The 27,776-nt window shown below is 41.8% G+C and overlaps 1 protein-coding gene across 3 annotated transcripts in view; it reads left to right on the top strand.

Annotated features, from left to right (window-relative positions):
- The window catches only part of LOC149224626 (putative serine/threonine protein kinase IRE4), a 472,510-nt gene that overhangs the window by 133,711 nt on the left and 311,023 nt on the right, over positions 1-27,776 (top strand). For all 3 annotated transcript variants that reach the window (XR_016249525.1, XM_089386195.1, XM_089386193.1), the window contains exons 8-9: positions 23,824-23,964; positions 24,103-24,195. Coding sequence is in view for 2 of the 3 variants with exons in the window: in XM_089386195.1 (XP_089242321.1) it covers positions 23,824-23,964; positions 24,103-24,195 (234 nt within the window). In the remaining variant the exon portion in view is untranslated. The remainder of the gene's footprint in view (positions 1-23,823; positions 23,965-24,102; positions 24,196-27,776) is intronic.

Genomic DNA, 27,776 nt, shown 5'->3' with positions numbered 1-27,776 from the left:
ATATGGATCATTAGCCCTTGTAGTACCTTCAGTCATAGACCAAGCTTCAGCAAGCCCGTCATTTCAGATGGATGGGATTCCTCCAACAGTTTCATTTGGTAATAAGATACAAGAAGGGTGCCAACAACAAAGTAGCAGATATGCTTTCTCGCCCTCCTATTTCTGCATCTATAGTTTTGCAAAATGTTTCTTTATTGTTAGAAAGTTATGCTAACAATGTGCTAACGATGATGATTTTAAAGAGAATTATGTAAAACTGACTCATGGACCGTAGGTGGACAATTATTACTTGCAGGGAAATCTATTGTACCACCTTAGCAAACTGTGCATACCCATTGATGAAAGGGTTCATGTAATCCGAGAGGCTTATACCTCTTTGGTGTCTGGTCATTTTGGAATCTGCATTCCATCAATGTGATTATTTGCCTAAAGTGAGTTCAGTGATCCATTTTAAAATGAATTAAAAAATTAAAAAAATGAATAAAAATAATAAAATAATGAAAAACAATAAAAAATAAAAAAATGAAGCAAAAAACCTAACTAATAAAATAATAATATTTTAAGTTAATAAATCGACGGATGAGATCAAGAGATGTCTTGATCCTCATCAACGGTTGAGATCGTTTCTACATGGATCACTTGAACTAGCCGTTAGGATCATTTCCTTTATATAGGGTCTTAGGGGGTCATTTCAAGTTATCTGATCTGTGAGTCTGTACTGAAAAAGCTCTCTTGTAATCTGATTTTCTGGTTAATAAAAAGACTTTGGGGTTCAAAACTGGCTGGTGTTACTCTCCGGAATTGCTGTGAGATGATTGTTTTTTCTGCACATTTCAGTTTTCAGCAGTTAATAATAGCTGGTTTTCAGAGTATTGTGAGTACAGGTATCTTGCTCACTTACCAATTGATTGAAAAGGCTTTTGGCGGTCTAAAAGCTCTTAGTGGGGAGGATTGATCCAGGTGGATATTTAGAAAGTACCAGTGGCATGGTAAAAGGCTCAAAAACTCAAAGTGGCAGAATCTGGATAAACTTAGCATCAAATTGAAGTGCTCGTCATTTTGATTCAACAGTGTGGATGACAGTCAAATCCGAGTTGATACGAAGAAGCTAGAGCAAGTCAAAGTTTGTGTTTGACTTGAACAGGGGGCAGGAGGAGATTGTTGAAGTTTCTAAGTCTAATAGTTAGAAACCCTCCATGTACTTTTTGATTTATTCCTTCCTACTTGTTCTGATTAATTAATAAGTTATTTACCATGTAAATACTGAGAATAAACACAAATACATGCTCAACACATTACAGATCATCAACTGAAGGAAACAAAAACAAGCACACAAATGACACTGTTATTTTTGGACCCGGAAAAACCCAATGCGGGAAAACTAGTGCAACTATCTGAGGGTTTGATTTATTAAGCAGTTTCAGAATACAATCTGGGTGCCAAATCCGGCTCACTCAACAGAGAAAAATCTTGGCAGTAGTACCTCTCATTTGGAGACAGATGCTCTGGCTGAAACCCCAGATAAACACTCGACAACTCCTTAGCTCCAATCTGCCCCACGAAAAGCCCTAGCGTCAGCCTCTAGGGACTGCGTCAGCCACTTCTACCCTTTGCGTTAGCTTTCCTGGTAGTTCCGACACTTCCCGGCAGTTCTGACTGTTTCCGACAGTTTCGGCCTTTGCTCTCTATGTTAGCTTTCTTGGCTATTCCAGGCAGTTCCAGCTTCTGCCCGTTGTGTCAGCTTTCCCGACAGTTTCGGCAGTTCCTGACAGTTTCGACTGTTCCCGATAGTTCCGACTTCTACCCTCTGCGTCAGCCTTCTTGGTTGTTCCGGGCAGTTTCGGCTTCTGCCCTCTGCGTTAGCTTTCCCGGCAGTTCGGCAATTCCCGACAGTTCCGGCTTCTGCACTCTGGTCAGCTTTCCCGGCTGTTCCGGCAGTTCCCGACAGTTTCCACTGTTCCTGGGAGTTCCGACTTCTGCCCTCTGCATCAACTTTCCCCGGCTGCTGCGTTGATCCTCTCGACACTATCTCTGCCTCTCTGCTACTGTCAGTGTTGTTAAAATCGCGATAAAATCGCGATTTTATCGGAAAATCGCGATTTTTTCCTCTGCCCGATCAAATCGCGATTTTTATTCGTAAAAATCGCCACTTTTTTTTTATACCGATTTTTATCGAAAAAATCGCGATTTTTAAGGAAAAAATCGTGGGGGCTTGGGACAGCATAGTTTTATAACTTTTTTTGGGTTTTTTCATGCAATTTTTTTGAAAGAAACAAATAATTTTTGAGTGGGGCAACTTAATGATCAAGTCTATGCCCTAGTATGGATATGTTATTCATGGTAATGTTAAATTCTTAAAGTAAAAGTGACATTCTCCTTAATCTTCATTTTCATCCTTTTACTTAAATTTTTAACATTACCATGAAATGACTCAGGATGTTTGAGAGTGGTTCCAGCCTCATTGGATTTCATATGGAGAAAGTAGAATTTTAGATTTCATTTAAAATCCAGCAGACTTATCAGTTTTTCAGGATTTTAGGATTGGGAGATTGTAATGTTTCGAGGTGACACCATCCGCCCAGCCTACCCCTGCCACCAGTAGAGGACGTGGTCTACCTCCTATAGCTCCTACTTCTAGTTCTTCAGCTTCTAGAGCACGTCAGACTCCACTGCCATTTCCACCAGCACAGGCACCAGCTTCTACATCTAGAGGGAAAGAGAAAGCTGTGCCATTTTCTCGCAAGAGGGGCAGAGGAAATCAATAGGATTAGACTTTCATTTTATTGTATATGACATTATGACATGATGAGATACATTATCATATTTTTTGTTGATATTTTGAGGCTGAGTTGGACTTGGGACTCAGGACTTACTATTCAGGACCTGATTCAATGTTATGTGTGATTTTAGCGCTAGAAATGATATTAAACATCTTATATATTAGTTTTTTTTATCATATTTATGTGTCAATGTATTTATTTTATGTTGTAGATGGTTTAGATATTAAAAAAATTGAAAAAAAATGAAAAAAATGAATATTTTTGTGCCAAACGCTTTTTTCCCGCTTTTTTCGATTTTTTCCGCTTTTTTCCCGGCGCCGATTAAATCCCGATCGCGCTTTGTGCAACATTGGCTACTGTATTCACTACCCCTCAGCTACAACTTCAGATCACTCTCTCAACTTTCTCAGCAAACCCAGCCCTAGAAAGTCGAAATCTTGATCTCTTGGTGTATTCTCCAAGTGACCCTCAAGCCTCCTCTTATACTTTCCTCGTTGATAGATCAACGACCGAGATTAAGTCCCTAATCAATGGCTAAGATTAGATCTGGATTGATCCGTGACTTTTGGACCATTCTAACACTATTTTATATTAATTCACATTAATATTTTAATTTCCCCTAGTTTAGACTTTAAAGACTCCATTAAAAATATTAATTATTTTAATATCTCCCAAACTTTTTAGAATCTGCCCAAACCCTTTCTGGGTATTGGAGATCTCATGTGCCTTAGTCTCTCCGACAAATTTCGTGGCTAGAGCACATCTGATGCTACCCCAAATCAACACTCCCTTTTAGCGAGCACTGTGCTCTAGCAATACTCATTGAATATTACTCTGATCATCCGGCATCGGTCCCTGATACTAGGCCTACTGCCCATCATCTGTATTGCTGCATCCTTTACTGCCACCCATGGATCTTCCACTGCCACTGCTGCATTTGTATGACAACTCCCTCTACATCCGTGTTGCTGCCCATGGCCCTGCCACTGCCACTGCCACTGCTGCGTTTGCACTGCATCCCCTCTCATCATGCTGCATCGTGCTGCCCATAGCACCGCCACTGCTAACTGCTGCACTGCAACTCAGTTACTGAGAAGTAAGTAACTGATCTCCCAACTCTGACATCTCTGTCAGACTAGAGACACTCTCGATGCTGAAGCTCCCTCTGTCGCTGACCAGTGCTCCCTCTCTGACCTCTGTGCTGTTGCAACAACTCCCTGCATCTCGCATCGTTGCACACCTCTCTGTGCCATCCTGCACTGGTGCAACACTTCCGTGCCTCTCGCATTGTTGCAGCCTGCTAGCCTCGCGCTGTCCTGGGAATCCTGCACTATATCTCTCTCTGTCGCTCGATCCTCATCTGTCTCTACCGACATCCGCCAGTTTTGATACTCCTCTTCGGGGCTCTCGTAGCTAGGTATAATCCAAGAGGTTGGGTACCTCGAGGATCCTGCTCCTCATCTTCTGTAGTCCTCCTGACTACAACACGATGTCTCCCCACTTTTGCTCAAGTGGTGCGTGTGCACTCATGGCACAGACATTGTCTGTCTCCACTTCCTTCTCTGCCCTTGTTGGCGCTGCCTTGGTCTCAGAAGCCTCTCTCTTGCTCTTCTTCCTCGAACACTGGGTCGCATAATGACCCAACTCCCCACAGTGGAAGCATTTGACCTTGGAGAGGTCCTTCTTCCACTTTTCTTGCTTACCCTCAGATGCTAGGGCAACATCCACCTCCTCCTTGATTTTGATCCTCCTATTGTTGCTTCCTGTCTTGGTCACCCTCCTGATTTCTTCTTGGTGAAGAGCCGCCTATAGAAATTTCACCTGTAGAACAAACCGATATGTGCAATGTCCTAAAGCATAATACTTGTTCTACTTCTACAAAATATTAAGCGGAAGCATAATCGAAATCATGAGCAACATCAGGTAGAAACATGCATAACTGATCAAGAGAATTAATCACGCATAACACAAGATATATCCAGGGAAAAGAATCAGCATAAAACTCCAACCATGTATTATCAATCAAGTGGAAATCCTCTTCACAATACAAAAAGAATTAGCTCTCAAGCTATTCAGTTCTCAATGAACTATGAAGATATGTCTCATGAACCAACCAAGCCCTGTTTATATAGGCTTTCCCTATGGTCCTTACGTAGTTTGCTTAGGAAATAATAGCAAAAGCATATGCTATTAATTCCAACATACCAAAAACAACCAATGGTCCAACTACGTATTCCTTGAGAACACTAGTTCCTCAACCATGCAAAAACTACTTACTAGAAATAGTTAAGCATCTGATAGTACACTGTCCCACATCTGATCTCAACTGGGTCTTTGACAGAACTGACATGCAACAGTTATCCATGAGTGAATCCTCAGTTATCTAAAATAATAGTTGTCACATGCATGCAAGCATTAACAAACTATATTTTATTATTTTAACAACTTGTTAAAATAATCTAACTGGACTTGACTAGTAAGAACTAAGTCAACTGATTCTCTCATTATAGAACTAAACCTTATCTCCTTTAATCAAGGGATAAATTCCTAAATCAAGGGAGAAAATAATTGCATGATCTCACAAAGACTTCAAGTTTAATTTTCATAATTAATTAACTCATGGAGATTAATTAATTAATATTTTAAACTGCTGTTAAGACCAAAATTAATTTTACTTGCTATAGATAGACTAGGGACTGCTATAAATAGGAAGGGACCCAGAAATGCTATTTTTAGAACTTTCTATTTTTAGCAGTTTCACCTTTCACCCAATGTGGCCAATGACCTTACTGGCAAAACTGCTATTTTTAGACATGCTATTTTTAGCAAGTCTATTTTTAGCACATTCTAAATTTAGCATTTCTTGTTGCACACTTTTCAACACTCTCAGGGATTATCAGCAACCCCGATCCTGTCTCTATGGAACTCAAACTTGCCCTTTGACAATCCTTTGTCAAATATTTGCATCCTGTTCCTTGGTCGAAATATACTGCAACATCATGATCCTCTTGACCACACAATCCCGTAGATGATGATAGCGGATATCTATATGCTTGGACTTGTCATGAAACACTGGATTCTCAGAGAGTTTAATGCAACTTTGATTATCACAATATATCACCGTCATATCCATCATCTGACCAAACAATCCCACTAGGATCTTCCGCATCCAGATGGCTTCACATGCAACCTGACTTGCTGCCATGTACTTGGCCTCCGCTGAGCTAAGTGCAACTGATCTCTATTTCCAGCTATATCCAGAAACTGCAGCTGACCCAAGGTTGAAAATCCCTCTAGAAGTGCTCTTCCTGTCTGATGGATTACCTTCCCAATCTGCATCTGTGAAGCCTTGGAGCTTCACTCTCTCTGTCCGCTTGTACCATAATCCATACTGTGCAGTGCTTCTGAGATATCTCAGCACATGCTTTGCCGCCTTCCAAAATAACTTGGTTGGCTGAACCATAGCTTGACTCAGTTGGTTCACTGCAAAGCATAAATTTGGTCGTGTGTTCACTAGATACATGAGTGAACCCACAAGCTGCCGATAAATTGTAGCAGCTACTACCTCACCTGAAGTAGCATCCTCCTTCCTCCAGTTACTTGCTAGAGGAGTCTCCATGGGCTTGCACATATCCATGTGGAAGCGCCTCAGTATCTCATTGGCATATTTGCCTTGAGAAACAAATACTTCCCCATCTCTCTGCCACACCTCCATGCCTAGAAAGTAGTGCATGAGGCCCATGTCCTTCATCTCCAACTCTCTTGCAAGATCCTTCTTGCAAGACTTGATCAACTCATCATCACCTGTCAAAATCAGATCATCGACATAAAGTACAATAATCAATAGCTTACCATCTACAATGATGTGGTAGACGTTCGCATCCGCTTCACTCTTGGTGAAGCCCAACCCGGTGAAATAGCTGTTGATCCTGGTATACCAAGCACGAGGTGCTTGCTTCAGCCCATACAATGCTCGCTTGAGCCGACACACATGTGACTCACGATCGAAGGTCTCAAATCCTTCGGGCTGTTCAATGTATACCTCTTCCTCAATCTCCCCATTGAGGAAAGCTGTCTTCACATCCATCTGATGGATCTTCCAACCCATTTGTGCTGATAGTGCTAGAATCGATGAGTACCTTGCAACGGGAGCAAAAGTCTCATCATAGTCAATCCCCTCAACCTGTGAGAAACCATGGGCAACAAATCTTGCCTTATGTTTCTCAATATTGCCATCAGCTGCTTGCTTTACCTTGTAAAGCCATCGGGAAGTAACCACTGACTTGTCCCCCGGTCTAGGAACAACATCCCATACACTATTCCTCATGATAGAATCATACTCCTCTACCATTGCATCCATCCAAACTGGTTGCTGCACTGCCTCCTCAAAAGAAGAAGGCTCAGTCGCTACACACTCCCCAACTAGGGCCATGTAGCCAGTGTATCTATCGGGAGATCTCCTCTGTTTGCGATGAGAGGATGGCTGCCCCACATTCTCTCTTGCATCCTGCATCAATCTGTCAGCTTCCCGAGAGTGTTTCCGCCCCTCTCTGGAAGACTCTCCAGTAGTGGTGATCTCCACCACTGGAATCTCTGCATGCGGCTGCTCCGCATCATCAGGAGGCTCCTCCTCCTTAGGAACTAGTAGTTCCTCATCATCACCATGCAACTTGAGCTCCCTCTCAAGTGACTCTCGCATGGCTCGTTGCTCATCAAACTTCAGATCCCTGCGCACTACTGTCCTCTGACTGGCAGGCAGAAACACCCGATAGTTGTGAGGTGTATCCGTATACCCCACAAGTATTCCCAACTCAGCTGTTGGGTCTAGCTTCTTCTGAGCATCTTTGGTCACATGACAGTAAACTGGTGATCCAAAGATACGGAAGTGACTCACATCTGGCCGCTTCCTTGAAAAAGCCTCTATAGGTGTCTTCATCCCCAAAATACGATGAAGACTTCTGTTTTGAAGATACACTGCTGTATTGCATGCCTCAACCCACAGATGAAGTGGTAGGCTTTGGTCATGCAGCATCGCTCGAGCTGCTCCCAGAATAGATTTGTTCTTCCTTTCGGCCACCCCATTCTGTTGTGTGTTATGAGGTGCCGTGAGTTCCCGTTTAATTCCTTCTGAAGCACATAAGTCTTTAAATTGCTGGGAAACATACTCTCCATTGTTATCACTCCGCAAGGCCTTTATCTTCCTCCTTGATTCTTTCTCTGCCAAAGCTTTGAACTCACAAGACTTCAAGAAGGTTTGATCCTTCTTTTGCATGAAGTAGATCCAACATCTACGAGAAAAATCATCTATAAAAATAACAAAGTACCTTTGCTTTGCGGTGGAGGCTGTAGAGAAGGGTCCACATACATCTGAATGAACTCGATCCAGAACTGCTCCTGTTCTACCATCCCGATCATGAAAGGAAGCCTTCGTATACTTACCCGGAGTACAACCTTTGCATGTGCTTGTCTGCTCCAGTTTGCACTTGGGTAATCTGGTAGAAATTTGCTGCATGATCTTCAAGGCCCCATGATGCAAGTGGCCTAGTCTTCTATGCCATAACGAGCCAATGTCTTGGCCATGCACTTCTTCTGCCTTGGAACTGAGAGCAACACAATCTTCTACCTATAACTTATAGAGATTCTTAATTCGAATCCCAATATGTTTGGTCTGTCCAGTGCCGATATGCCTTAGGAAAACCTTTCCCTAACTAAAGACTACGTCATAACCTTTATCCTCAAGCATAGCAATAGACACAAGATTCTTTTTCAGCCCTGGTACATACATAACAATAGAAAGAGTGAGGGGAGAACCATGCTTCCTCTGAAACATAACTGTACCTCTACCCGAGACACAGTACTTTCCGTCATTTCCCATTTCAATTCGTATCTGGAGATCCTTCTCCTCCAAGGTGCTGAAAAGATTCTTGTCACTTGACATGTGGAAAGAAGCTCCACTGTCCAAATACCAAACACATCCCATGCTGGATGAAACCATGCATGCAATAAGCGACAAATCCATCTCAAACTGTGAAGCTAGTGCATCACCATTAGATTCCTTGGAGGAACCTTTCTTCTTGGACTTCCTCTTTGGGCAATTATTAGCATAATGACCCAACTCATGACAATGAAAGCATCTCACCTTCGACTTGTCAAACTTCTTCCCTCCTTGAGAAGACTTGGAAGGGGATGCCTTCCCTTTTCCTTTCTTAGCTTTAGAAGCTAAAGCCAAGTTCTCTTCATCATCATGTTTTGATGAAGAATCTCCATCCCTGGTGCTCCGTCTGATCTCCTCCTGCATCAAATCCGACCGTAGTCGTTCCCAATTTGGCAGTTTGTCCCTTCCATCCACTGAGTCCTGGTAGCTATGCCAACTGTTAGGAAGGTCAAGGAGTGCTAGACTCACCATATCCTCATCAGCTGTAGTGACTCCTACGCTTGCAAGCTCATCTCTGCAGGTGGTGAGCTTGTTCAAGAATGTAGAAATAGAGTCACCCTTTTCACACTTGATCTTTCGAATCTTGTCCTTCAGTGCCAACTTCCTTTGATCACTGCTATTCTGATATAAATCTTTCAATGTTTTCCACATTGCAAATAGAGACTCCTTCCCATGGAGGTTTGAGACTATGTGATCTCGAACACCCTCCAAGAGAATTCTCCTAGCTCTAGCCACACACTTACCCCATTTCACCAGCTCAGTCTTGTCAATAGGCTTAGGGACTTCTTGATCAATGAAATCCTTAAGCCCATTATCTTCCAAAATTGCCTCCATGCGATCCTTCCAAGCTATATACTTTGAGTTGCCATCAAGGGCATACTCAAACCTCAAACCATTGAACGCCATCGATGAAATAAATGTGATAAGAACTTGTGATCTATATCAAGAATAAGAAACTTCAAATTCCTCCTGCTAGTATACCGTTCTTGCTTGATCACTTGTGCTCTGATACCATGTAGAAATTTCACCTGTAGAACAAACCGATATATGCAATGTCCTAAAGCATAATACTTGTTCTACTTCTACAAAACATTAAGCGGAAGCATAATCGAAATCATGAGCAACATCAAGTAGAAACATGCATAACTGATCAAGAGAATTAATCACACATAACACAAGATATATCCAGGGGAAAGCACCAGCATAAAACCCCAACCATGTATTATCAATCAAGTGGAAATCCTCTTCACAATACAAAAAGAATTAGCTCTCAAGCTATTCAGTTTTCAATGAACTATGAAGATATGAAGATATGTCTCATGAACCAACCAAGCCCTGTTTATATAGGCTTTCCCTATGGTCCTTACGTAGTTTGCTTAGGAAATAATAGCAAAAGCATATGCTATTAATTCCAACATACCAAAAACAACCAATGGTCCAACTACGTATTCCTTGAGAACCGTAGTTCCTCAACCATGTAAAAACTACTTACTAGAAATAGTTAAGCATGTGATAGTACACTGTCCCACATCTGATCTCAACTAGGTCTCTGACAGAACTGACATGCAACAGCTATCCATGAGTGAATCCTCAGTTATCTAAAATGATAGTTGTCACATGCATGCAAGCATTAACAAACTATATTTTATTATTTAAACTTGTTAAAATAATCTAACTGGACTTGACTAGTAAGAACTAAGTCAATTGATTCTCTCATTATAGAACTAAACCTTATCTCCTTTAATCAAGGGATAAATTCCTAAATCAAGGGAGAAAATAATTGCATGATCTGACAAAGACTGCAAGTTTAATTTTCATAATTAATTAACTCATGGAGATTAATTAATTAATATTTTAAACTGCTGTTAAGACCAAAATTAATTTTACTTGCTATAGATAGACTAGGGACTGCTATAAATAGGAAGGGACCCAGAAATGCTATTTTTAAAACTTTCTATTTTTAGTAGTTTCACGTCTCACCCAATGTGTCCAATGACCTCACTGGCAAAATTGCTATTTTTAGACATGCTATTTTTAGCAGGTCTATTTTTAGCACATTCTAGCTTTAGCATTTCTTGTTGCATACTTTTCAACACCGCCCACATTTCCTCCCAATATAGAAGGGTCGCTCTGCCCTGTATGCTCTGGACAAACACCTCCCAGTCTTCTGAGACTGCATTCAAGGCTGTTCTCACCATCAACTATGGATGTGGTGTGGCCCCTATGGAAGTCATCTGATCTCGGTTCTCCTTCAATCGACTGAGGAAGGTGTCGATCTGTTCTCCCTTCTGCATCTGGTATGACCGTAGCTGATTTTCTAGGAGCATCTTCCTCTGCAAGGAAGTATGCTGATACAACTTGGTCAGGGCCTCCCACATCTCCCGTGCCGTATTCTTCTCAGCAATATGTGGTACTATATGATTCTTGACCCCATCAAGAATGATACTCTTGGCCCTCACCATTGCTTCCTCATACTTGTCATTGTTAGCTGGGTCAACTGGGACTGCTATCGTCTTCAAGGCGAAGTGCTTGACACGATTTTTGTCAAGTACGGATAAGATTCTAGCCTTCCATACTACGAAGTTTGAGGCTCCGTCTAGTCTGTCATGGTCTCTTACTCCGTGTAGTGCCATTCTGTTGCTTTTCTACTTCCCTCCTGGAAGTTCTCGATGTGACTCCCTCTGAGCCTCGATTTTCCTCTTGCAAATCCTTTTGCCGATGTCGAGATGCCCCCTGCTTTGATCGTCTATGAAACTTCACCATTGATCTAGATTTCTCGGTTAGAAACCCTCGGTAGCAACTCTCTCCTCCTTGGCCTTGCCCTGTTAGGTACTGTTCTGACAACAGTACCCCACCATCTCCACTCTGCAACTTATCCACAACCTTCTAAACTCCAACAACTTGAAGGTGAGAGCTCCTAGGCTCTGCACTGTCCCAACACTGACAAAATAGCTCCCTAAGCCAACTGCATCAGCTCTCCTGGCCTCTGCGTGGCTCTTAGTGAACCTGTCTTTGCCTCCCTCAGGCTCTATGCAGCCTCTTCTTGGCCCGAACTTGATGACACATGCATTGCATCACCCTACCTTGCTGTTTTGCTGCTAGGAACAACTTCTGTCCCTCGAGACAACTGTTTTCTGCTGCTACTCTGCTCGGCTGATGTCCCCAGTGCTCTTGTGATTTGCGACCACCCTCTGATACCATATTGAAGTTTCTTAGTCTAATAGTTAGAAACCCTCCATGTACTTTCTGATTTATTCCTTCCTACTTGTTCTGAATAATTAACAAGTTATTTACCATGTAAATACTGAAAATAAACACAAGTACATGCTCAACACATTACAAAGCATCAACTTAAGGAAACAGAAACAAGCACACAAATGACACCGTTATTTTTGGACTAATGTCCTTGGAAAAACCCAATGCAAGAAAATTGGTGTAGCTATCTGAGGGTTTGATTTATTAAGAAGTTTCAAAATACAATCTGGGTGCCAAATCTGGCTTAACCAACAGAGAAAAATCTCGGTAGTAGTACCTCTCCTTCGGAGATAGATGCTTCCGCTGAAACCCCGGATAAACACTCTAGAAACTCCTCAGCTCCAATCCGCCCCACGAAAAACCCCAACGTCAGCCTCTAGGGACTGCATTAACCTCTTCTGCCCTCTATGTCAGCTTTCCTGGAAGTTCCGACAATTCCCGGCAGTTCCGGCTATTCTCGACAGTTCCGGCTTCTGCGTCAGCTTTCTCAGCAGTTCCGGCTTCTGTCCTCCGCGTTAGCTTTCTCTGCAGTTCCAAAAGTTCTGGCTTCTGCCCTCTGCATCAACTTTCCTGGCTGTTCCAGTAGTTCCTAGCAGTTTCGGCTGTTCCCAGCAGTTCTAGCTTCTGCCCATGGCGTCAGCTTTCCCGACAGTTCCAGCAGTTGCCGATTGTTCCCGGCAGTTTTTGCTGTTCCGAGCAGTTCTGGTTTTGCCCTCTGCGTCAACTTTCCTGGCTGTTCCGACAGTTCCCGACAGTTCCGGTTGTTCCTGACAGTTCCAGCTTCTGCCTTCTACGTCAGCTTTCCTAGCCGCTGTGCTAGTCTTCCAACACTATATCTGCCTCTCTGCTTCTGTATTCACTGCCCCTCAGCTGCAACTCCAGATCACTCTCTCAACTTTCTCAGTGAACCCAACCCCAGAAAGTCGAAATCTTGATCTCTTGGTGTATTTTCCAAGTGACCCTCAAGCGTCCTCTTATACTTTTCTCGTTGACAGATCAGCGACAGAGATTAAGTCTCTAATCAACAACTAAGATTAGATCTGGCTTGATCCATGACTTTTGGACCATTTTAACACAATTTTATATTAATTCACATTAATATTTTAATTTCCCTTAGTTTAGACTTAGGGACTCCATTAAAAATATTAATTATTTTAATATCTCCCAAACTGTTTAGAATCTGCCCAAACCCTTTCTGGGTATTGGAGATCTCATGTGCCTTAGCCTCTCCACCAAATTTCATGGCCAGAGCACATCTGATGCTACCCCAAATCAACAGAGATGACATGACAGGCACTCTCAGCGAATGGGGGAGCGCCAAGTGGAAGGCTGCCATTGGTCCCGCATATCGCAGATCGCAGGAGGAAGAGGCCGCGACTTAAAGAAAATTGGCCCAGGGGAGTTATGGCTGCGATGCGATCAAATCGCAATCACTCATCACAAAAAGGCAAAGTGTTTCTGAATCGGCCCTCAACAAGATCCCGGGTGCGATTGCGATATCACCTATTGTGGATCAGAGGGGATCCAGTGTTTATGAATTAGCCTTGACGAAGTCCAGTTCCGATGCAATATATATCAAAATCGCAGTTCATAGAAGGGGAGTAGTAGCATGGAGTGGCAACCCTGGTTCCATGCCAATTGCGATTTGCGATGGGGTTTCCGGACCCGAGATTTTATGTGTTATGTTTAATACTCTCGGCGGGTTTGCCGTATCGTAGGCCTTTTGATGTATGGGTTGGTTTTTACGCCAATGAGATCGCCGATTGCGGGGAAATGCCGATTGTAAAAAGCCGCCGAGTTCAGCGCGCAGTTAAAGGGGTCTTTCCATGTTTGTAAGGGTTGTTGCCACATACTATTCAGGGCCTCGAGAACCTCTGTTGGAAAATGCCCGCTTGCTAAACTTCGACGTTTGTTTGGAACTGCCCGAGTATTGAGGGATTTTGCCTCCAGCTTATATAAAGGACCATCTGTGTCAGAGAAAGGCAGAGAGGACTGATTGATTAATTCAGAATTCATTGTACAACAGACCCTGACCCTGGCAACAAGTCGGGACCTCACCTTGAGCAGTAGGGAGGTTTCGAGAAGTTGTAGAAGGCCCGATTATCCAAATTGGGTGTTTGGATAGGCGTTTTTGCAATATTTTTCGCCAGGATTTCAATGGTACTGTCTGTTTCTGAAGCTAGGCTCTGCATTCTTCGTCCATCTTCCAACTTGGAGGTATAAGGATTGGAAAGAATGTTGCTTGTACTTTTATCTCTTTTTGTGCCACTTAATGAATGAAGGCCTCCCCACTGTTGAGCAGGTCCTAGAGACGTAGTCCAAATTGGTCGAACTTCGTAATCAAATCATTGTGTCATGGTTTCATGTTCTTCTAGTTACTATCATTAAGCTTGAGTGTTAAAATTGGCAACTAGGGCCAAACTTCATGCGGGTCATCTTATTCATAGCTGATAATATTGTTATTAGATTTCTCTCATCGAGAGGTGTAGGATTGATCTAAAGATCATCCGATTCTGATAAGTATTTATGGAGATATGAATTTATTTTGATTATGGAATTATTATCAAGCTAACCTACAACTCATGTAGGCTCAGAAGCCCAACAGTCGCATCTGTTTAAACATCAACAGTTGTGTATAAATACAGGAGGACTTTTCCTTATTCGCACTCATTCGTCTCATCACATCTTTCTCTCTCTCCTGCGCAGAAAAGAGGCTCTTCTCTACTGTGCAGAAAAGAGACTCTCTCTCACACATGTGGAAGGAAGCTGCTGAACCTGAAGCTGCAACTGCAGATCCAAACTTTGACCAGCGTTGACCATCAAACCTCCTCTTCTGAACTGCGCTGTAGGTCCATCTGGACCTCCTTTGAAGGTCGCATTTTTTAGTGGTGGGATCAAGCCGATTTGACGGTCGATTTGCGAGATATTGACTACCCTAGTTTTTGATGATGAAGCCGCTAATGCTGATGTTGCTGATCTAGGGTTTGCTACTGCTAATATAAATAAGATTTATTGTGCTATTTCTCTCTGCTGAATTATTAAAGTTAAAAAAAGATTTGATCAAAGGGTTTCCCCACACATTGTGGGGTTTGTCCTTGGCTAGCCGCCACATCTTGTGTTTCTTGTCTTGGCTTGTTTTCTGTTGATCGTTTAATGTTCTATCTGCACTTTACTTATGCACATGTGATTGCTAATTTATGAATAATAATAAGAAAGAAAAGTAAATTACTTTAAGCATAGAACATAACATAACTTAACATGGTATTAGAGCTGAGGTGAAGACAATGCCTGAGCAAGAGCAAGAGCAATCATCAAAGAGAAGATTGGGAAGGCTATCCTAAAAGAACTATGGGGTCCTCATCGCTTTTTCCTGCCGTGGACAAGCGCCGTGAGAAAGCTGACTATCACAGATGGAAGATGTCTATCGATCTAACCCTAGAAGATCAAGGAGTGTTGGACCATGTGAGAGGCAATATTGTTGAGCCTCCATCAAATGCATCCGCTGCTGCGAGAAACAAATGGAAAACCGGAGAAGTCAAAGCAAAGAAGATCATTTGGGACTCGATTGACAAGCACTTGGTGGCCTACATCTCCGACCTGAACACCTCCAAGGAAATCTACGATAGATTGGTGAGTTTATTTAAAGTTAATGATGCAAATCAAGTTTTGTTTATTTGAAATAAGATGAAGGAAATTAAGAAGAGTAAAGATGAGAGTATGCAAACATACTTCTTAAGGATTACCGAAATCAGGAACGATCTGCTATCTGTTGGGGAGACTATTACTGATAGGGAAATGGCACTCACGACTCTTGGAGGATTACCATCCGAATGGTATATGTTCAGGACTACTCTTCTTAACAATAATGTAATTCCTGGTTTCGAGGAATTAATGGCTAGATGCATTCAAGAAGAAACAAGGGTAGAAGAGCAAGAAATGCCCATGCCTAAAAGTCCTCCTGCTGCCTTTTCTTCTCATGCTAAGAAAAGAAACACTTCCGGGACTAAATCAAAAGGAAAAGCTAGACCTAAGGGAGCAAGAAAAGGACGATGTTACATTTGCGATAAAGCATGTCACTATCCAAGGGAGTGCCCTGATAGAAAGGACTCACACCGGGACGATGATCAAAATCCCTCTCATGGCAATCAAAGGAATGGAAAATTCAATAGCAAAGGTGGAATGCTAGAAATCAAGGAAGAGGACAAACATTCAAGAAGGCTAGAAATTACAGGTATGAATCCAACATTGTTGAAAATAAGCAGGATGAATATTATCTACCAGCTGCTCTATCTACCTCTGCTCCTTCAGACTCAATGGGAATTTGGCTCATTGATAGTGGTGCCTCAAGGCATTTCACTGGTTTCAAAGAAGTTCTCCATAATCTGATAGAGAAAGAAACTAATTTGGAATTTGGAAATTATCCTTCGAGATAATATGAAATATCTCGTGAAAGGTGTAGGCAATGTCTCTCTCAAATTGAATCAAGGTAATACGATCCACTTACAGGATGTATTATATGTACCTAACCTCAAAAAGAACCTGGTGTCCATCTCGGCAACGAAAGACAAAGGCTATAAGGTGACCTTCAGGCTTCAACAATGGCAAGGTACGTGTATGGAAAATAATGTTAAAGATGCCTTCACTCTTGGGTTTCGAGTTGATTCATTATATCAGGTTGGTGGAAGTCCGCTGGGTGTCATGTCTTATGACACATCCCTTCAGTCCGAACTTTGGCATCGGAGGTTTGCCCACCTTCATTATAAAGCTCTACCCGATGTAAGACAAATGGTGATGCCTGAATTCCGAGTAGAGATAGAAGGTGTATGTCCAAGATGTGCCGAAGGAAAGCTCAAAATGGGACCATTCCCCTCAAGCCAAAGCAAGATCTCCGATATATTACAGTTGGTTCACTTAGGCATCCCTGAGGCTGGCATTAAGAGGGAGACTACTACACCACATACTCCTAAGCAGAATGGTGTGGCGGAAAGGAAGAACCGTACGATTCTGGAAGTTGTCCGTGCCATGCTCCATGATCAAAGAGTTCTAAAGTTTCTATGGGTAGATGATGTAACAATGCCTGATGTGGAGGAACCTATGGATCCTATTTATACACCTGAGCCTTCCTCTTCTAGGAAGAGGCCTACATGGCTTAGGGGGCTACTTGATGATGCTGAAGGACATGCTGCACCTCGAGGAACCTTTCGTGAAAGTAAGAAACCTAACAGATATCAGGGATACCTGACCATCATGAGCACGATCGTACAAAATGAGCCTTCATCATTCTCAGATGTTATCAAGCATCGAGTATGGAAGAATGCTATGACCGAAGAATATGACTCTATTATGAAGAATGATGTTTGGGAAGTAGTTCCCAAACCGCCGGACGAGACAATTGTCACTTCTAAGTGGCTTTACAAGATAAAGCTTGCAGCATATGGAAGTACTGAAAAGTATAAGGGTCGTTTTTGTTGCTCGTGGTTTCTCCCAGAAGGAAGGTATAGACTATGATGTGATATTTGCACCTATTGCCAGATATACGACCCTTCGCTCGATCATAGCCCTTGTGGCTTCACAAGGATGGAACCTACATCAGATGGATGTCAAGACCGCGTTCTTGCACTGTTCGATCAAAGAAGAGGTCTACGTAGAGCAACCCGAAGGATTTGAGATTTATGATCGAAAATCTCATGTATGCAGGTTGAAGAAGGCTCTTTATGGGTTGAAGCAAGCACCCCGAGCATGGTATGAGAGGAGCGATAGCCACTTGATGAAGCTCGGATTCACTAGGAGTGAAGCCGATCCTAACTTTTACTTTAAGTTTGAAGATGACAAGCCTCTCACACTGGTGCTGTATCTGGATGACCTCTTTCTAACAGGTGCAGACCCTCTCATTCACAAATGTAAGAGGAAGTTGGCTTCTGAATTTGAAATGAAGGACCTAGGACTTGAAGTGTGGCAGAAGCCAAGGGAAATTTTCCTATCTCAAGGAAAATATGTGGTGAAGATTCTGGAAAGATTTGGTATGGTAGACTGCAAGCCTGTAACTACCCTGATGGAGCTTGACTTCAAGAAGTTAAGCGGTAGTGCTGTTGAACTTGTTTTACGAAATGCCACCGAGTATTGGAAATTTGTCGGAGCATTCATGTTCTTAGTGAACTCCTGTCCAAGATATATGCTTCGCAGTCAACACGTTGAGTCAACATATGGTTGAACCACCACATACATTGGATTAGTGCCAAGAAGCTGTTGAGATATCTTCATGGCACAATCACTTATGGGTTAAGATACATTGCCAGAGAGGTGAGACTACTTGGATACATTGATGCTGATTGGGCAAGCAATGTGGAGGACCGTAAGAGCACTTCCGGGTGCTGTTTCTCCTTGGGATCTGCTTCGATATCTTGGATGAGCAGGAAGCAGAAGTCGGTGGCTTTGAGCACTGTCGAAGCAGAGTATATTGCTGCTAGTATGGCCTCCTGTGAGGCAGTCTGGTTGCGAAAGCTATTCAGTGAGCTATTTCGATTTACATTGGATACCACCGTGATCCTATGTGACAACCACAGTGGGATTCGTCTGTCAGAGAATCCTGTATTTCATGATCGCTCCAAGCATATCAATATCAGGTACCACTATATTCGAGATATGGTGCAGCGGGGAGTTATCAAGCTCCAACATATCGGTACAGATGAACAGGTTGCCTACATTCTGACAAAGCCCCTAGGGAAAGTAAAATTTCTGACTTTCCGAGAACAACTTGGTGTTGTTCAAAGACCCTCTGATGAGGGTCCTGTATGATGCATTGAACTTTGGGAGCTCCGGGGGGTGTGGGGTACTTCTTGGAGCGACATATGACCACAGGGTGATTCACTATCCCCTGGTGGTGTACATGTACACCTCGTGACGACTATGTAGCAGGATGATTGGTTCTCCTGTGAGGTCTGGATGATGTGTTCTCCATGACGACTATGTAGCAAGATGATTGGTTCTCCTGTGAGGTTTGGATGATGTGTTCTCCATGACGACTATATAGCAGGATGATTGGTTCTCCTGTGAGGCGTGGATGATGTGTTCTCTATGGCGATTGTGTAGTAGGATGATTAGTTCTCCTGTGAGGATAGGATTGATTAAGTTCTCTTGTCAAGGCATCCTACCCATGCAGTCAAGGACTCATGGGAAGTACCTCTCATCTGATCAATGAGCAGGGAAATGAAGTTAGGGACCATAGTGGTACCGATGGACGCATTGCTGTATCTACTGTACTCCCTACACTTGGATGACCTTCATTGATCTGGGATCAATGATACTGGTCTGGGACTAGTGTTAGGAGTTGTACCCACTATGACGTTGGCTTCGGGTTGGTTGAGACTGCTCTGGGACCAGTGGTACATACTCTGAGACTGACCTCGGGTCAGTGCAGTACTGGTCTGGGACTAGTGAGAGTGGTACATACTATGACACTGACTTTGGGTTGGTTGAGACTGGTTCGGGACTAGTGGTAAACTCTTTGAGGCTGCGATACTGGTCTGGGACCAGTGGTAGGAGTGTTACCTACTATGACACTGACTTCGGGTCGGTTGAGACTGGTCTGGGACCAATGGTATGTACTCTGAGATTGACTTTGAGTCAGTGGAGGATGATACCGGTCTGGGACTAGTGGTAGGAGTTGTACTCACTATGACGCTGACTTCAGGTTGGTTGAGACTGGTCTGGGTCCAGTGGTACATACTTTGAAACTGACTTTGAGTCAGTATGATACATCCTTGATCATTTCTTCTTCTTCATAATTCAGACAAAAGCAGAGCAGAATAGAACAAAGTAGAGCAGAGCAGTACAGATCAGTACAAGACAGAACAAGACAAAGCAGAATAGGCAGAATAGAGCAGAGCAGGGCAAGGGTCAGGTTGTACAGGGCAGTGCATTTGTGGATGAATAGTAGCGACCGACAGACAGATTGCAGATGAAGTTCTCCCTAGTTGAGAGGGAGTGTTAAAATTGGAAACTAGGGCAAAACTTCATGTGGGTCATCTTATTCATGGATGATAATATCTTTATTAGATTTCTCTCGTCGAGAGGTGTAGGATTGATCTAAAGATCATCCGATTCCGATAAGTATTTATTGAGATATGAATTTATTTTGATTATGGAATTATTATCAAGCCGACCTACAACTCATGTAGGCTCAAAAGCCCAACAATTGCATCTATTCAAACATCAACAATTGTGTATAAATACAGGGGGACTTTTCCTCTTTGCACTCACTCATCTCGTCACATCTCTCTTTCTCTCTCCTGTGCAGAAGAGAAGCTCTTCTCTACTACGCAGAAAAGACACTCTCTCTCACACATGTGGAAGGAAGCTGCTGAACTGGAAGCTGCAACTGCAGATCCAAACTTTGACCAGCGTTGACCATCAAACCTTCTCTTCTAAACTGCGCTGTAGGTCCATTTGGACCTCCTCTGAAGGCCGCATTTTTTGGTGGTGGAATCAAAGCCGATTCGACAGTCGCTTTGCGAGATATCAATTGCCCTAGTTTTGATAATGAAGCCGCTAATGCTGATGCTGCTGATCTAGGGTTTGCTACTGTTGATATAAATCAGATTTATTGTACTATTTATCTCTGCTGAATTATTGAAGATAAAAAAAAATTTGATCAAAGGGTTTCCCCACACATTGTGGGGTTCATCCCTGGCTAGCCACCATATCTTGTGTCTCTTGTCTTGGCTTGTTTTCTGTTGATCATTTAATGTTCTATCTGCACTTTACTTATGCACATGTGATTGCTAATCTATGAATAATAATAAGAAAGAAAAGTAAATTGCTCTAAGCATATAACACACTATAACTTAACATTGAGTGATCAATTTAGAAGTCATCCAAGAAAGATAATGTTAGAGTGCAAAGGAGAAAAGTAAAAACATATTAACCGTTTAGTAGACCAAGTCTCATCGTGTTTATAGTATGTAAAATATCTGTGGTTACTATTAGCAGAATACAGATAATAGCAAATTGGATTAATGATATTAGATTTGGTTCAATCTATCTGGGTGGAAGTCTTACAAAACTTTTTGCAAGAAACCATTTAGATGATTGAAATATTAAAGCAAGTTTTTAAACAAGGGAGACTTGCTAAATTTTAATTATGACAATAATCATTATTTCCAAATGCAATACATGTAACCTAGGAAACCGGATTCGTCCTAAACCCCCTGCGAATCCCGAATCCAGCGAATCTGACACGATTCGGTCCGGATTCGTGTCCAAATCACAGGACACGTCGTGTCTGTTTCGGACACGTCGTGTCCGAGGGTGTGTCGCGATTTTCCGGGGCGTGTCGCGATTTTAGTACACGTGTCCGGTTTCCAGGACTCGCTAAGCTCAGCGCGGGTATGAAAAGGGCGTGTTTGCTCATTAATATTTTCATTTGGTAAGTGATTTGTGCTGTTGCAGCAAGGAGTAGAGCATTTTGGCAGCTTCATAATCAAGTCTAGGCTCTAGTATTGATATGCTATTCATGGTAATGTTAAATTCTTAAAGTAAAAGTGACATTCTCCTTAATCTTCATTTTCATCCTTTTACTTAAATTTTTAACATTACCATGAAATGACTCAGGATGTTTGAGAGTGGTTCCAGCCTCATTGGATTTCATATGGAGAAAGTAGAATTTTAGATTTCATTCAAAATCCAGCAGACTTATCAGTTTTTCAGGATTTTAGGATTGGGGGATTGCAATGTTTCCATTGAATTTTGTCATGTATTAGGGTATGGAACTCGTATTTAATCAAGAGCACCAAACCAAGAGCTTCTGAATATGTCGCTCCCGCTCCCGTTTTCGCTCCCGCTCCCCACTTTCGCTCCCGCTCCCAAGTAACACTGTTCCTAATGATATGGGTCTGGACACCATTGTTGAGTTGGCATTGGCCAACATGGATCTCAATGATCCAGTGCTAGAGCCTGTTAGATTTGATGACTTAGAGGGGTCAGCCTCCATACCAGCAAATGCAAAGGCGACTATGGATACAGGGGAGGAGGAGGATGTAGAGGAGAGAAGTGGGGACCATGATGATGGGGACAGTGATGCTGATTCTGATGCTGATTGATGCCTTGAGGCTTGTATACCTGTAGTTGTTTTATATTTTCTATTTCTATTTGCCATTGGCATTGCACCAACACTACCTATGTAACACATTTTGATTTGATGACTTAATGAGAAAACTACAGTTGTCAGTGTGTTTATCTTACTATCTTGTAGTTGTAAGTTGTCTTTCAGTTATGAATTATGAATCATGATTTAAATTTTTAATAGATTTATCATTTATGTGACCAGTACCAACATTTATTTGAATTTTGTATGTACTATGCATGCTAATAGCTATAGATGAAGATCTATGTTTGAAATCAATAAATTTGTATCATTAATTAAAATTTGTGTAAGAAATATGATAATATCTAATTGTTAATATATATATATATATATATATATATATTTTTAAATATATACTATATATATATATTTTTTTAATAAAATAATATATAACGTGTCCTAACGTGTCCTGTTCCGGGGGTCAGCGTGTCCCGAATCCGACACCACGAATCCCGAATCCTACGTGTCCCGAATCCCCGTGTCAGGTGACTTAGCATGTAACTCTATGTCGCATGAAACTTCTAGGAACCCGGCATTTCGGGCCCGTATCCATAGCCAAAACTCCAAAACTTGACCATCATGTAATCATCTGAGTTAATATAGACTTGTTTTTCCTTCTAAATTGTCATCTATGGGTCTTATTCCCTTTCTTCTTGCAAGATAATGTGTTATTCACTTATATATATGTGTGTGTGTGTGTGTGTGACGTTTTGGCGTTTCGTGCAACTTAGATGTAACTTCATAAATATCAAGAATTCTGATTTTCATGGATCTTATGACGTTTATTAAAATTGGATGTAGTTGAGTATGCTATAGTGTGGAAAATGTTCTAATTAATTGGCAGTGACCTTCCTTACCCCTGATGGCTTAGCATTTTCTTATGGTAGAGCCATCTAAATTTCTTTATTCTTCTATTTGTGAAAGAAAGACGAACATTACAAGGATTTTTTGTGGATAACTGGAAAAGATTAATGAGTAGTGCAATGCGACTGCTACACAGTGCTCCCATTGCTTCATGAACTGAATACAATTTCCCAGATGCTAGACAGCAGGCCATATACGCTGTCAGGTTTTTCAACTTTATTGAGGCCTTTGTACTTGGCTGGACCTTATCAAGCTTCCCATTGAAACTTAAAAGCCTCTTCCATTCTTTAGCCTAAGCTGTGAGTTCCCGCTGGTAAGTGCATACAGTTATTTTGTTGTCTCAATCTGGAATGTAATGCCGGGGTTTTATTTTACTGACAATATTTTTTATGTGCTGCTTGTGACAGAAATACATGAATTATGCATTGATCATTACTCTTTGGTGGAAAATTTCTTGTTTAAAAGTTGTATGTATTAAAATAAAATGTACGTGTTCGAATTCTAGTGCTGAAAAATAATATTTAGAATGTAAGTCTTTGAAATCTAGTGCCGAAAAATAATCTTTGCATATGGATGCATCGCAAATATAGATACGAAAACATGGAAGAATATAGGTTATTTTATTTTATTTTTTATTTTTTCCAAATACTTTTTATAGAAACAGAAAATACTTGCATCACTGCAAATATTATGGAAGGATATAATTTACAATGTGAAGGAAATAATTTTCTATTCTTCTCATCCATGTGGCTGCACTTGCATATATCTGCATACATCAATCTGATAAAGCATATAATCCAGTCAAATCTTGAAGATTATTGTGATAGCATCTTGGTTTTATGTTGTAGGTACGTTTTTTTTACTCCTTTACCTGCAGAGATAACCTTTATTTGGTTATGGAATATCTGAATGGAGGCGACTTGTACTCTTTGCTTAGAAATGTTGGTTGCTTAGAAGAGGATGTTGCCCGTGTCTACATCGCTGAGCTGGTGTGTTGAGTCTTCACTCTTAAAATAAATGTTGATAATATGGTTGCTTATGTTTTCTACACTGTAAGGAACCTAAATTTAATCCACATGCAAAAGCAGACTAAAATTTTCTGTAAACTATATCTGTTGACCCAACAGGTTTTGGCGTTAGAGTATTTACATTCTTTGGGAATAGTGCATCGCGATTTGAAGCCTGATAACATACTTATTGCTCATGATGGTCATATAAAGGTGAGTACTTTGAGTGACAACACTGACTTTTTCAACTCATAAAGATGTGAAATTGGTGTTTTGCATAGGTAGAGAAAGTTTGTGATTATAAACGATTGAACCAAGGTCAACATGGATAAAGTCTTCTTCTGACTGCCTAGTAATTAACAGTAATGTAACTGTGTTGTCTACCGAGGCCACAATTTCGCCCGGGCAGAGAATTTCTCGCCGGAATCCAGTGAAAATGTCTTTCCATAAATCTGACTGGAAGTATTTAAATCATTTTTTTCATAGTGGAAATGGATTCAGCACCATCAAGAACCCGTGGGGCACCCAAAGTCATGAAGCTTGACAGCTGTAACCCAGATTTTCAAAAATTTCTGCCTTATTTTCTCAAAATCATACGCTGAAATTTTTATTGTTTTTTGGGAAAAATTGTGGCCTGTTTAGACTATGCATAGTGTAACATTCAAATTGTTTATTTTCTCTACTTTTGAACCAAAGTGCTATTCATGATTTGTCATAGTAAAGATAATGATGAAGAAGAAGAAACATCAAAGATCACGCACGCTGCATGTAATAATAATGAAGAAGAAGAAACATCAAAAATCACACACCCTTCATGTAATAATAATAATATTTCAAAGATCACACATGCTTCATGTCTTGCTGTTCTTTACATAGCCCGCAGAGTCTGTACACTGCAGAATGTGCTGTACAGCGGTATGAAGTATGCAGTCGCCAAGCTTCTTTGTACACAAGTGGCTTTCGCATCATATGCTCTCCAAATTTATTGCTACCTGTAATCCCATAATTTAACCGTCCCGTCGACTCTATATGCCACACCGCCACTTCATTCTTGTCCATATACCCATTAATTTTTTAATCCAGCTGCCTTTATCACCACCTCCATGTGAATTTTCCGTGCACTAAAGTTGTACCCCTTTGAAAAGTCACCACTCTTTTACTTTTTTTAACTTTGAAAAGACATACATCTCTCTCTCTCTCCCTCTCTCTCTCTCTCTATATATATATATATATTAAGTTTCACAAAGGGCCAAAATGTTTTGGAGTTTCTGAAATAAGTACTGTTACCCACCATTTTGTGGGTGATATCCCTAGGAGAATTTTTTTCCTCCAAGATTTTCCTCAGCCAGCAGCCAACAACCCCTTGCAGCCACCAACTAGCTCGTTGTGCCATTTCTCCGCCACTTGAGCCAGCCATTTGGTCCCTCACCCATCTGTCAGGATCGTATGTTTGAAAATGGGCCTCCTGAACCTAAAGGTATGCTTTGTCATTTGGTAATTGAGTATTGAAGTTTGGTTATCATGGATAGTTCTGGGCATGGATTAATGGGGCGATTCGGTGGAAAGAATGCGCTAGGTCTATGCTCTTGTCCCCTAGATCTCTTTGAATGTTAACCTTGTACCCTAGTCCCGTGGGTTCTCTTTTACTGACCTTTGGGTTTTAGGAATGGTATTACACGGGAAACCCTGATTTTGGTTGTGTGGTCCCGCTCCCTCATCTGCATATATCACTTTTCTTCCACTCATTATATCCCTATTCATCATTTCTCCCACCTGGGTCCACATTCCTCCACTGGGTCCACATAGGGTTAGCCTTCCCCCTCCTTGCCCACACCTTGGATCAGGCCTGGAATGATGTCCCAGAGGTTGATGCAACGGAAAAGAAAAGTAAAAGCATAATTGGCCACATTCAATAGGAAGATATACCACAAAATGCAAAAGATGGCCGGGACAAACACATTTAGCATGTGGGCAAAAGACCAATACATGGGCTCTACCCCATCATCATGGCCATCACCCTAGTTCCTATAGGCCCTAGATGAGCCTCCTTTATCATTCAAGAACCCATGATTGTCCCAACCCCTGGTGGGCAATGAACCGCCCTACCTTAAAGGGGGTATCCACTGCTATACCTTACACATCATGTTCTTATCCCTTGAGTCCCGAGTAGTTAATTAAAGAAAAATCATAAAAGACCAAAAACATATAAAGAAGGGTGGAAAAATCAAGGCCGGGGCACCCCATGCACCACGATTTCTCCCTCCCATACATTATATACCCAAGTGTGGGCTTCCCATTTATTAGCTATCCTTGTACCCCAACTGTAGGAATTTACAGGGTAAGTTCCTCAGAAAGAACACCAAAAGGACACCGCTCACAACCAGATCACAGATCAATACACCAGTTTTTTGACGTGGTTAAAACCCTCAAAGAGGGAAACAGTCCATGGCCTGCGCCAACGTGGCTACTACAGGCAATTTATTAATCAAAGAATGAAAATTTACATAAGCTTCTCTCATGCACGGATTACCCGAACAATGACCCTCCATGCGCTTTAAATAGAACTCATGGACCAATCGGGTGTCAAGCCACGGATCAAGTGTCGATAATACCGAGGAGAGAGTGAACCGTCGGATCACTACATATCGTGACCGTCAGATTGTAAGTTACAAAATGTACAACGGTAAAGAAACACACTTTACCTAACTCTATACCTAACTCTACACTAGACCAAGTTGAACTTAACTATATCCTATGTGTCGGAATATCCTAACATCCCCCCTTAAGAACAACTTGGGATAGGATTGAAGGATTTACAAATATGACACAATAGGAGAAGGAAGGAGGCACTAGAGCCTATCCCCCCTTAGTGACAACTTCCTGAACTCCAAGCATATATCGAAGTTTAGTGAACTTCGCCTCTGTGAGAGCCTTTGTGAAGATGTCTGCAACCTGATCATCTGTTGAACAATATTGCACTTCAAGAACATGGTCATGAATGAGCTTTCTGATGAAGTGCATGTGTAGTTCAATGTGTTTGCTGCGCTGATGCTGGACTGGATCTTTGCATAGCTGAATGGCACTTTGATTATCACACCAAAGTATGGTTGGATGCTGCTGCTCAAAGCCAAACTCTGATAGGATCTGACGAAGCCACAAGGCTTCCTTACTGGCTTCCACGACACCACGATACTCTGCTTCTGCTGACGAAAGAGAAATGGCAGCCTGTTTCTTACAAGCCCATGTAATAGGTCCTGAACCAAGAGTGAAGACATAACCGGCAGTAGACTTCCGATCATCAGGGTCACCAGCCCAATTAGAATCAGTGAAACCAACTAATAGAGGAGCTGCTTTGGCACTGTAAGGAATTCCAAACTGTACTGTACCTCGAACATAACGAAGTATTCTTTTAGCTGCTTTCCAATGACTTTCACGGGGGTTTTGCATAAAACGAGCAACAAGGCCAACAACAAAGGAAAGGTCAGGACGAGTATGGGTTAAATACAAGAGTTTTCCTACAAGTTGACGGTATAAGGTAGCATCAACTTCAGGAGAAGTACAAGAGACTGAAAGTTTGACTCCAGACTGAAAGGGAGAAGGGGCTGGCTTACAGTCTTCCATGTGAAAATGACGAAGAATATCACAAGCATACTTGGACTGGGAAAGGGAAATACCCTCCTTGGATTGCAAGACTTGAAGACCGAGAAAATAGTGTAAGTGTCCTAAGTCTGTCATTTCAAATTTCTTTTTAAGGCTGGACTTCACATGGTTTATAAGGTTGGGATCACTACCAG

The sequence above is a fragment of the Pinus tabuliformis genome, chromosome Q (genome assembly GCF_031772625.1).
Source record: "Pinus tabuliformis cultivar Carrire ecotype Pingquan chromosome Q, CPIR1, whole genome shotgun sequence".
Classification (NCBI taxonomy): Eukaryota; Viridiplantae; Streptophyta; class Pinopsida; order Pinales; family Pinaceae; genus Pinus; species Pinus tabuliformis.
This window is presented reverse-complemented; position numbering and strand designations above follow the sequence as displayed.